The 12,239-nt window shown below is 36.9% G+C and overlaps 1 protein-coding gene across 9 annotated transcripts in view; it reads left to right on the forward strand.

The window, feature by feature from the left end:
• ZNF143 (zinc finger protein 143) overlaps positions 1-12,239 on the forward strand; it is a 50,832-nt gene that overhangs the window by 27,391 nt on the left and 11,202 nt on the right. For all 9 annotated transcript variants that reach the window (XR_003926842.2, XR_003926848.2, XR_003926849.2 and 6 more), the window contains exons 10-15: positions 1,383-1,508; positions 4,529-4,708; positions 5,826-6,053; positions 7,306-7,454; positions 9,134-9,295; positions 10,132-10,278. Coding sequence is in view for 5 of the 9 variants with exons in the window: in XM_030038315.2 (XP_029894175.1) it covers positions 1,383-1,508; positions 4,529-4,708; positions 5,826-6,053; positions 7,306-7,454; positions 9,134-9,295; positions 10,132-10,278 (992 nt within the window). In the remaining 4 variants the exon portion in view is untranslated. The remainder of the gene's footprint in view (positions 1-1,382; positions 1,509-4,528; positions 4,709-5,825; positions 6,054-7,305; positions 7,455-9,133; positions 9,296-10,131; positions 10,279-12,239) is intronic.

Consider the following 12,239-nt stretch of genomic DNA (forward strand, 5'->3'; position numbering starts at 1 on the left):
GAACTCTCCTGGGTTGGATCATGAAATTATTTCAGATGTCAGCTTGGTAGACATGCTTTGTGTTTTTAAAAACATCAAGAATAGGAATTTCAGTTGTTTTGGGGAGAGCATGCTGTGAAACTAAAGCAGGTGCCATCTTCTTACAGACTGTTACTTTATTTTGTAGAAATATATACATCATTTGTGGACATAAGTAAAATTCAAATTCATTTTCTAAAATGGCTGTTTCAGGGTTCTGTAGTCATGATCTTTTCAGGGAAGCGCAGAAAGGAAAATCTTGGTAAAATGCTCTTTGCAAAATAATTTACAGAGGGCCTGATCCAAAGCTTGCTTTAGACTGGTAGTTTTTGATGACGATTGAGTTCCTAATGATACCGAAAAGCCGATCAAAGAAACTCTCTGACTCGTTTTGGAGTTTTAGAAAGCAGGTATTCTTTATTGCAGCGCTGGATGCACGGGGGATAGTTCCACCTAGATTGCATACCACAGCTTTAGCACAAACAGGTTATATAGAATAACTAATTACATATTAATCAGGTTAGTATACATATACATAAAAATGATTATGACTGATTATCATAGTACTGCCTACATCCGATCATGCGCAATGAAGGATCCATTTGAGTCGAAGGGCTGCTTTTACGACCACCGACCTGTTTGAAGTTCTTGTCGGCTGTCCTTGAAGTCTTTATTCTTGTCCTTGTTCTTTGATCTTGAAGCTTAACGCAGTTTCAATCACATGTGGTCAGTTTCAACATTGTTCTCATCTAGTGTACAGGAACATCTAGTCATAAGAGCAAAGAGCTGCAAAACTTATGAGTAACTACCTCTACTAGTTAATTGGTTGGCTATACTTTTGTCTATTGTTTCAACCATAGTGTTAGTGTAAGATTTCTAATAATTATTTACCAAATCTCACTTTTACAGTCACCTAGCAGCATACCAGTTTCCACGGCTGTTACAAAATATTAAAACCATCAAAATATTTAGACATACCATACAGAATGTGTGAAAATATGCTATCACTAAAAGTAATCTTAAAGGGAATGAGTGTCCATGACTGCCATCAGTTGGCACTTATATATGTGATAATGTTAATAATATGGTTTAAAATAATTAGAGTTTAGAGCCTCGATAGCAGTAGAGCTTTTACTGCTGACTTCATTAGTGGTACTGAATGAAGGACGAAAGAATTTCTAAACTGTATCTAGAGTTCTGCTGCTCTGTATGGTAGAATGAAGAGCTTGTGAAGAGTGAAAGAGCAAATTTTACTGATCAGGGAGCTTCCTGATTGGAATGGCAAGTGCAGCTTTTGATGGTGATGGTTTATGAGTATCCTAATTTTGTGTTTATACTATTATAATATCCTTTCTGATCTTCAGGGTATGGGTTAAAAAGTCATGTCCGAACACACACTGGTGAAAAGCCTTATCGGTGCACAGAAGAAAATTGCACCAAATCTTTCAAGACTTCAGGAGACCTGCAGAAACATATTCGAACCCACACAGGTACTATTATCACCCTTTTTTTTTTTTTAATTAATTCACTTAGGTAGATTTTTTTTTTTCTCTTTGATCATTCTGTGACTTTACTTATGAAATCAGCCTGTGTATATTCTCTTTCTGAAGCCCAGTGAGTTCAACAGCATTTCAGCATGGTAAGCATTTACTGCAAATTTCAGCATGCTTTTCTTGGAAAAAGTGCTTAAGCATTCACACTGCTATTGCAAATGCACTAATTTCTAGCAATGCATCACTTACCTTGTCACCAAGTCACTTGGTGCCTTTACAGTTTCATTTGCATCTGTAACAGAAGGAACTTTTCCTCAGTAATATGGCTCACCTTTTAGAAATGGCATCAGTGTTCTTAAGTTTTGGTGCTTTAAGATAACCTGCACGCCAGCTTCACGAAGGTTGATAGTTCGAGCTTGTTATCCTGATTTCCCTTCTCTGCTTGCGGCAGAAGAATGAACAAAAGTATAGAAAACCAACTACTATTAAAACTTCCAAATGCATAAAAGATAAAATCTTATGTTTTGTCTAAAAAAAGATTCATTTGAAAGCCAAAACACAAATAAATTCTAGACAGCATACACTACACTCTGCAAAACTCTATGGGTGTACACACATGTAAACAAGTTTGTCCAATGTCTCCTTTGCTCCTGAGATCTCCAAAAAAAAGGAAAAATCCCTCAAATGTCGGGAGAATAACCTATCACTTACTAACCTACTAATACTATTCCATTAAGTATATTTACTTGCCTGCTAGAACACCGACAAGTTTTTTCACTGAACTTTCTGAATCTTAAGACGGTAAAAAAGAACAAAAGAAATAGGTTTTTCTCAGATTAAAAAGAACAATGCAGGGGTAATAAAAGCAGGCAATAAAAATTATAAAAACTCAGGATTACATTGAGATAATTCTGCTTTCCTAGACTTCTGTATTCAAAGACAGTCTGTTGAGGTTAGTGCTGTCTTGATGTTAAATTGGTCATCAGGATGAAGACATGGAAGTGTCATCTGTTCTCAGTTCCAGAAGATGCTGTTTGACATTCTGTAGTAAATCAAGTACAGACTATGAACTTGAAAGATTTCTGTACTATGGACTACATCTTGATTAGCTGTAGACTGTTTTCTTCTTTATGGCCATGGAAGTTGTATGGTAATTTAATTGCTTTGATCTATTTTAGCAGTTGAGACAAAAGACTTGAGTCAGCGCTATGTAACCATTTACCCATTTGAGCAATATTAATTATACAATCATAGACTCCCATCAGTACAGGGACTGGAGTTCAGGGGTGTCTTTTTTTTAGATTTATTAGTAGTTGCAGGAAGCTAAAGAATAAGAAAATTGCACCAAGTCCTTTGTGCAGATGGACGCAGTAGTGTATGCTCGTACCCTATGCAAGCTGCAACAGTGCACCCGATGGAGGCAAGTCTGGGCTCTGCCCACTCTCTCCCATGGCTCTGAAACCTTTTCATTCCTTTATCATGTGGAGCAGGGTTAGCGCTTTCTTAATTTTCTGCATGTTTTAGGCAAAAGTGATTTTCCCCTCTCTTTCAGTGGCAGGCCAGTCTCGCTTTCTGTTTCCATCAAATGCTTGCCTCGGGTTCCTCCGTGACTTCCCTAGACACACTATTCTGGTATCAGAAGAGCTGGTGTGGATGGTTCCTCATAGCTGCTCTAGGGCAGAGCTTGAAGGCTTCTGACTTGCTTTGCATTTCTGGTGCTAGAAATCTCAGTCACCTGGAAACAGGTCGCTTTTCTAACAAGCACATTAGAAACTTAAAAGGCTGGCTTCCCCAACCGGTTGGATGACATTCTTGTGGGCATTCTTTAAGAGCAATCTGTTTTGGTTTCTAATGCAGGGTCTGTTGTTGGGCAGGGTTGACTCTGCAACCCTGCTCCTTTCAGACATGATTGGAGGTCCTGTGCTGAAGCAAGAATTAGGGGAGCCATGGTAACACAACACTGAGGCGTGTACACTTAATACACACACGCTGCCTTGGCAAGAAGCTGAAAAACCTTCCCGAAACAGCTGCCCTAAGGAGCGAATTACAGTTTCCGCTGCCAAGGAGCTAACTGCTTTGGAGTTTCGTGGTATTAATGTCTCTATCAGGACTTTGTTTTTTATTTCTGTCTCTAAGTACTTAATGTTACATCTGTAGTGGTAATCTGCCCTCCCTGGCTCTCAGATTATTCTCTTCGGTAAGCAGTACAGTGGGTGAAATATACTTAGTCTAGGAAGCCTGAAGTTACAACAGGACAGCATGTCAGGTGGCTCGCAGTTCTCCAGAGTTAACCCCCTTTGCTCTCCCCCTCTGTGTGCTTTGATAGATCTGAAAGGTCAGGAGTATTGGGGTATTTGACAGGGCTTGGCCTTATCTAGCGTGCATGGTGAAATGTTTTGGTGCAATGATGTAAGTTACTGTGCTTAAATTTATATTACGTGAATAGAATTATTTTAAAAAGAACCTGTATTTGTGATTGCTTTGGTTTGGGGGTTTGAAACTTGAGTTTCAGGACTGTCTGTCTTTAAGAAGTTGGTTCTTCTCGTGTAAGGTTAAATGCTTTCTATAATGAGTGTTACTAATCCATTTGTATCTTGGTTATATGCTAAATCATGAAAGTATTTTTTTCATTTTATGAGTTACAATTGACAAATGCACAAATGGTATGATACACTTGTCTTGGATAATGTATGTATGAATTCAGGGAGGTGTTGAATACATGTTAGCATATGGACAATGTGGAAGCTAATCCAAGCAACTGAGTCCATTTATGCATCGTTAAGTACTAACCTAAATGCTTCATAATTTAGCTTACAGATTGTATGATTTTCCTGAATTTTGCTAGTTTTGGTTAAATAGTAGAACACTCCAGAGTGGCATGTTCATGGTATTTCTGACTGAGGGTCTCAAAGAGAGAATTCGGTAGCTTTAGATTCCTACATTCAGTCTAAGTGTAACTTAGGATTTTTGTTCTTTTATAACTTTTGCATGTGTACCTTTTCTTTTATTTTTTTCAGGTGAAAGGCCTTTTAAATGTCCATTTGAAGGATGTGGCAGGTCATTCACAACATCTAATATTAGAAAGGTTCACATCAGGACACATACAGGCGAAAGGCCTTATTACTGTACAGAGCCAGGATGTGGGAGAGCTTTTGCCAGTGCAACTAATTATAAGAATCATGTGAGAATACATACAGGTATATGAATGATGTTTTGTATTTTGAAGTTGAATCTGCTTGGGAGAGGCTGTGTCATTTTCCTTGTGAACACTGTTTTGGTGCATTGTAATTGGGTATAGTTATGTTTATATGACCTGGCTTGGTACTTCTGTTTGGGCCTTGTCTCACCTCAGCTGAGGATAGTTAAGCAGTTAGGTTTCCTGCCTTGCTGTCAAGGCAGAGTAATTTTGGTCTGAATACAAAGTTCTTGAAAACGAATGCAAAACAGTGGATATTGGGCTAAATCCTCAATACGGTTCAGAGGCTTGCCTCTGTTGTGAGCTGTTTCTTAAATAAATAACAGTAAAGCACAAGTCTGAGCTTGACTTTGGCTGTTTTGAGTCACCCTTTCATCCCAGCTGTATTTTCCTTGCTGCTGGAGCGGTGGTCAAAACCTTTTTATAGACGGGAGGTGAAAATACTTAGCCCGTCTTGATTATCAGGGTTAGTCAGCAGAAATAATCGGCACAAATTTGAAGGTTCTGAAATGTAAAAGCCAGTGATAGCTGTATCATCTTGGTAGTAGCCTTATATATTTTATAGAAGCACAGACAAGTTTCATACACGTATGTTCTGTTTCTCAGATTATCTTTTTAGTTTATAATGTAATTTAGACATGTGTTTCATTGATTTTTAAATGAAAGGTGTTTTTTATATGAAACCTTACTTGTTTAAACATATGCTTCCTTTAGATTTCTTCAGAACTTAAAGACTCAAAAGTCAGTGAAATTGTACTGGTGTGTCAACATACCTGATCATTGAGGAAAAGTATGGGGCTTCCAGTAATAAAAGAACAAAATTCTCAATACGATGCCAAACTGACATCGCATCTTTCAGGCTGTATCATTCTGTCTTCATCAGAAGGATGTTTTAGATAGAATGATCGGAAGAAAAAACGGCCCAACTTCTACTGGCAGTAGTTTTTAAAAAAAGACAGTGACAAGCTGCATTGATAAACTTTGTGAGCTTGAGCTTCACTGTTGTTTTTGAAATTGAAGTATAGTTGGTAATGAAGGTGTGTCATTAAATATAATTTGTTGTCAATTTTTTCTGTGCATCCTGGATAAAGTCCTGTCGCTTTTGGTTTTCCGTACAGGGGAGAAACCCTACGTCTGTACAGTTCCTGGTTGTGATAAACGTTTTACAGAGTATTCCAGTTTATACAAACATCATGTTGTACATACTCATTCCAAACCATATAACTGTAATCACTGTGGGAAAACATACAAGCAGATTTCTACACTTGCTATGCACAAGCGGACAGCACACAATGACACAGAGCCCATTGAAGAAGAACAAGAGGCTTTTTTTGAGCCACCTCCAGGTTAGAGTTTCAGTCTTTGAATCTCTTCTTGTTAAAAAAATTGGCTGGATAATATTTTGCTGGTTTTTTATAACCAAGGAAATGAAAGCATAGATAAAATTCTGAAGTACTTAATAAAGTTATTTAACTTGTTTGTAGGACTTTTCAGTGTGGTAGGCAACTTGTAAACAGAAACTGAGAGAGTAATTGACCAGATCATAAACTCATTTATAGCCGTCGTGGGGATAAGAGAGAAATTTGAGTTGCAGTCCCAGCAAACCTCCTGTAAACATGAATGTGGGAAGGGACCTGAGAGAATCTGAAATGTTTATGTTTGCAACCTACTGGACTTTTCTTAGGGATTTTGCTAAGAGTATGTATAACACCATGGTTGGTGACAGTCTTTTGAGCAGGAATAAGGGCACTGCCTTGAGGAAAGGAAAATCTGTCTTTGCAGCACCCTGATATTGTGCTGGTTTTGCTGCCATTAATAGCAGTTTTTGTAAACTGTTCTAGCGGCAAAGATGAAAATAAGTTCATGTGCTGCAGTTCTCCTTAGAATATGTTTTTCATGGTATCATGAGGATTGAATGCTATGACTATAAAAGATCAGACTGAAGGAAGACAAATACCACTTGTCAAATTGTGATTTTTAGATGTGACTGAAGATAGGAAAAACACATGCAAACTGTTTTGGTCAGAACAGCTGTTTTATTACATGTATGTGGGAAACTGCGCTGAATACCTTAAGCAGATTTGCTATAGTCTTAATTCTTTCTTTTAAGGGAATGATAAGATTAATTTGCTGAGGTTAAACTTTTATTAAGATAAAGAACTTGCCTAAATCTTCACACAAAGGCATCACTGTATGCTTCTGTATGTTTGTTAATTAATAACTCTCTTAAAAATCTGCTGGTTGTGTTTGCATGGAGCCTCTTGTATGGAGAGGTTAACATTTAATGAATGAATTAGAATTGTTTGTCACCATTTTAATATTTGCTTATAACCTAAATGTATATTTTCTTTATGTGTAGTAGTTATGTGCGTTAAAACTCATTGCTAAAAGATTATATCCCGTGTTCCCAAAACCACAGACTTTCTGACTTGCTTTTCATATCTTTCCTTCTTTTATTTTTCTCATCTTTCTACTAAAATTTTTCAATTGAAGTGTTTAAAACCTTCAAACCAGGATGGCACTCAATCCTTGTCATTTGTTTTTCTGGCAGCATTTAGAGTATATAAACTATCTGTTTGCCTTCTTTGTATCAAATAGGTCAAGGTGAAGATGTTCTCAAAGGCTCCCAGATAACCTATGTGACAGGTGTAGAGGGAGAAGATGTAATTTCTGCACAGGTTGCTACAGTTACGCAGTCAGGATTAGGTCAACAAGTAGCACTAATATCCCAGGATGGAACCCAACATGTAAGTAAGAGCTGACGAAAATATATTGAGAACTGAGGCAGGTGTTTGCACATACTCCATGTGCTGTCTAAAATCAGTTAGGATTCTTAATAAATATGTACATGGATTTCTTAAGGAAAGAAACTTCCTTGGAGCTGGGTCAGGATATGTTCAGGGCTGGGCCTCATGTGGAATATCTAAATTAAACCACATATTCTGACATCTGAAAACTATTAATACAAAGCTAGATTTTTTGGCTATCCTTGTTATCTTTGTCACTCTTAAAGTAGGCATGGGCTATTTTAACAATTGTTAGGTATACAGCATAGTTTCAGAGGTTTCTCAGAACTTCCTGATTATTAATATCTGATGGTCATCTTCACTGTTGTCTTGTCTGCACACACTTTGGGGAGGTGGGAAGTCTTTCTAGTCCAGGTGCCTGCTTTACGAGCTGTTTGGAAGTGTGCAGTTCTTACAATTAAACAAGAGCATAAGGAATGCTTTGATACTCCCTCCACTTGAAAATTCCTGCGGATATATTTTTTTAAGGATTCCCGTGGATATATTTTTGAAGGACTTCATAAGAAATTTTGTTGGGAGGGCATTTCAACACAACTCTTTTGTTTAGCTATGGCAATATATCAAAAGCATATGGGGAAAACTTTATATCTCAGCTGGAAAGGTAGCTGAAATGCCAATAGCATATGAAATATATTTTCTAAATTCAAATTGGAAATGAAATATTAAAGGGGCCTGTTACATTGCCAGCCCTGAACATTGCAGCAATACTAAGTAACTGGCATTTTTACCCTCTAAAATGAAGGCCTGCAGAAGCCTTGACATGGAATTCCTGCATTTATTTAAATTATCCTTCAGCTTGACTTTAGTTCTGGGATGTTTTATTACCTTGTAAATCAGACATCAAATCATGTATCTGATGCCCTAATGCATTTATACTGGAGATGTTGTAATTTATGTCATTAAATTTTTATGAATTGTTTATTCATGGTTTAAATTCTAAGCCTCTTTAGTATTTCCATTAAGATCAAAGTATGTCAGGTGGTACTACCTTGAATCACATTGTCCGTTGTGTAAGATACATGCACAGATAATCTGTCATGCAGTTATTTGGGATATGAACTGATTAACATGGAGTTGTAGACTCTGGGGGCAAGTATGCATCCTTTTTCTTATTACTGAGAGCCATGATTTTATTTCTGTAAACAGGTATGTGTGTCTGAAAGGTCATGGAATATTAGATCCCAATCAGTAAGATGAATGTGATGAGGGCTCTTTGTCCAAGACTGGGACTTGGCCAAAGAGTGATGGTGATTCTCAAGGAATGCATGAGCATGCTGGTCAGGAAGTGGAATAACGGCTGCTAGATCTTTTGGCCAGTATGTTACTTGTGATCATGAGGCTTAAAATATTTTTTCCCTGCTATTAAGAACAAGTTGCCTTTTTGTTCTGGGTTGCTACACATTTTGTTTCAAATGAAATTGAACTAGCAGGAGTATTCTGCTGAACCAACTAGCAGGAATTTGTTTGATACATGCTGTTATACTTCAAATGCTTATCATTGGGGTTTTTTTTCAAATCTTACTTAAAAACATATATTATGTTGCCAAAAGCTAAGACTCAGGTATGACTTGAGCAGCAATCAAACCTTTTTTTACTTCAGGAATTATTTTGTGTTTCAGGTCAACATATCCCAGGCAGATATGCAGGCCATTGGCAATACTATCACTATGGTAACACAAGATGGCACCACCATCACAGTCCCTGCCCATGACGCCGTCATCTCTTCTGCAGGAACGCATTCCGTAGCGATGGTTACTGCAGAAGGCACCGAAGGACAGCAGGTAAGATATTATCCTGTGTACATCTGTAACGTTCCTTTATAAGATGATATAAAATAGGCACCTAAGCCATCACAGTTCTATCATTCACACTGATTTATCTAAGTAAAGTGTTTTTCAGGACCTGGCCATAGCATTTCCCTCATAAGAGTATGATATGTTCTACTCCAATGCTATACATCAACATATGGCAGGATGTTTTAAAAACAATCAGGCACCAAGAAAAAATTTTGAGGTACCAGTCTGGTAATTCATTTAGGTGTATGTAAAGTAAGACCTAGAAATGCTAAGCTTTTTCCCCAAAGTCACATAGTAAATGAGTGGCAAAGTTAAGAATAGAATCCAGTATGAACTGTAACTTTATCACTTAATATTATGGGACTGTAATTTATTGGAGAGTTAGGAAACATTTGTGTAAGTATGTATGAGTGGTTTTGTTTTTAATATATGAATACAATAGCCAACTTTTTTGTAGAAATATAGTGATATAATTTTTAATCTTGAAGTTAAAATGCATTCCACTGTTCATTTTCATGTGGCGCATTTTTAGAAGATACTTATTAATCACTGTGCTCTGTATGTATAAATAATCACAGGCTTACAGGCACATTTATTGAACTTCTGTGCAGTTCCAAGGATATTTATATTTTGAGAGCTAATAGATAACTTTGGGAACAGAGTGGTGGCAACCTTTCTTGAAAAATGTATCTTTTGCACAATAAAATTATGCTCATGAATAATCACAGCTTTGAATTTAACTTTAACTTTGAAGTTAACTGTTGTATGAGGTCAGTAACAGATCTGTCATCCAGTTTATTCTCTTCCTTTGGTCTTGGAAGGTTGCTATTGTGGCTCAAGACTTAGCAGCATTTCATAGTGCCTCATCAGAAATGGGACATCAGCAGCATGGGCACCATTTAGTGACTACAGAAACTAGACCTGTTACATTGTTGGCTACATCCAATGGAACACAAATTGCAGTACAGGTAAGATGGTGATCAATGTTTTTTGGAGTGTTTCTTACTCCTAGAGCTAGAAGCTCCAGGTCTTGTAACAACACGATTCAAATAAGCTTGGCTTCCCTGAAAAAAGAGTCCATAACCATATGATCTCATATTTTAAATAATATATAGGGTTAGGAAGAGGAATAATAAGCACCTGATTTTCCAAATCTACTTGTAGAACTTCCAAAAAAGGGGGAGGTTAGGGGAGTGCCAGACTTCAGGTCAACTGAATCGTTCATGGAATGACAGGTTTTCAGTGGAAAAGTGCTTTCATTCATCCTTCGGCATTACATATAGAGCTGATACATATAAAGCCAAACTCTCAAGGGTAAATTGCTATGAACTTATACAGATAAAATTACTGAATTTATGTTATTGAAACCTTGAAATGCTAATAGCAAAAAAGTGTAAACAGCTATATAGAAAGGTTAATAATGAGAAATCTCTGGAAATAGTAACCTTCTGTTTACATGTCAAACCAGCATAGTACAAGCAGCACTCTTTGTAAATAGTTCCTCACATTGTCCAAACACTGTAATGAAAGAGTAATTTCTAGGGGTGAAAGAGTTTAATTTAAATTGGGCTAATTTAAAAGAAAGTGGAAACCAAGCACAAATTAAGCTTTTTTCTAGAAAGTAACCAAAACCAAAACCTAGACAAGTATTTTTGTGAATAGTTTATTCAGAGGGAAGCTTGGCTTGACTGGAAGGTTGAACTACACTTCTAGCACAAATGATGCCCAATATGCTACCTTACTCAAACATTAGATGAATTATGTGTATATTTTATTTTTGTTACATATGATACGATGGTAGGTTAATAGAAGCTTTTGGAAATTTTAAATCTGGAAGATTTACTATTTTAAAGACTTAACACTTTAAATGATATTGCAGTCAAAGGTCAAAGACATGGCTGAAGGATCTTAGGGAAATTGCCACTCCAATGACAGAAGCCAATTTTAAACTCAAAGTAAAATAAAAGGATTTGAATTAGTTTAAATTTGGGGTTGCATAGTAGTATCAGTCCTGCAAAGTGCCTAATACTTTTGGTCCACCTCATAGCCCTTTTGATTCTGTGCTTAACTATATGCATAAATAAGTCCAATGGGAATGTAATGAAGCTACCTTTGTATTCAAATTTACTGTGGAATTGAGACTCAACACTTTATGGGTTTGATCCTGTTGTTGTCTGGGTATCACCACAGACACACATTTTGTTCTAGAGAACATGGATAATGACAGGAACCATATATCCTGAAACAATATACAATTAGGAGGAGGATAATTTTCATGGATGTGGTACACCCTATGAATTTCAAAGGGAGTTGAGTATATGCAACTCTCTTGAGTATGCTTTGCATGATGGGCCTTAGCTCTGACAAACACCATTATAAAAGAACATCAATGTGGCTATGCAGAGAGGAGATGCTCAAAAGAGTTTCTAAACAAATCAGTATTAAGCAGCGTAGGTTAATATGTGTTCTTCAAAGGTTCTTGGAAATAGCTTCAAATAGAAAAAGAAATGCAGAAAATGCACTCAAAAATTTCATTTCTGGGTGTAAAACATACTTTGCATGTGGAATTTCGTCAAACTCTTCACATTTGCTGAAAGTAATACGAGATCAAAACCTTTGAGCATTTGAGTCTCAGGATTAATGCTGCAGTGTAAATGTATGTATGCACGGTACTCTTTTAAGAGCTCAGATTGAAAGGAATTGTGTTAATATCTTCAAGCAGAAATGAGGGATTGTTATTTTCCCCTTTGTTATAGGGAAAATAGCAGGTCAGATGCTGATAGAAGAGCAATGAAAGTTGAGACACTCTTAATTCTGAACTCCTGTCTTTTAAGCTAACTTGGCAGTAATCAAAACTGCCTGTAAGAGAAAGCATATCAGAAGGCAGTTGTTTGCATGAGGGGAATTAAGAAAAGTAACCTGCACCCTC

The sequence above is a fragment of the Aquila chrysaetos genome, chromosome 16 (genome assembly GCF_900496995.4).
Source record: "Aquila chrysaetos chrysaetos chromosome 16, bAquChr1.4, whole genome shotgun sequence".
In the NCBI taxonomy this organism is placed as follows: Eukaryota; Metazoa; Chordata; class Aves; order Accipitriformes; family Accipitridae; genus Aquila; species Aquila chrysaetos.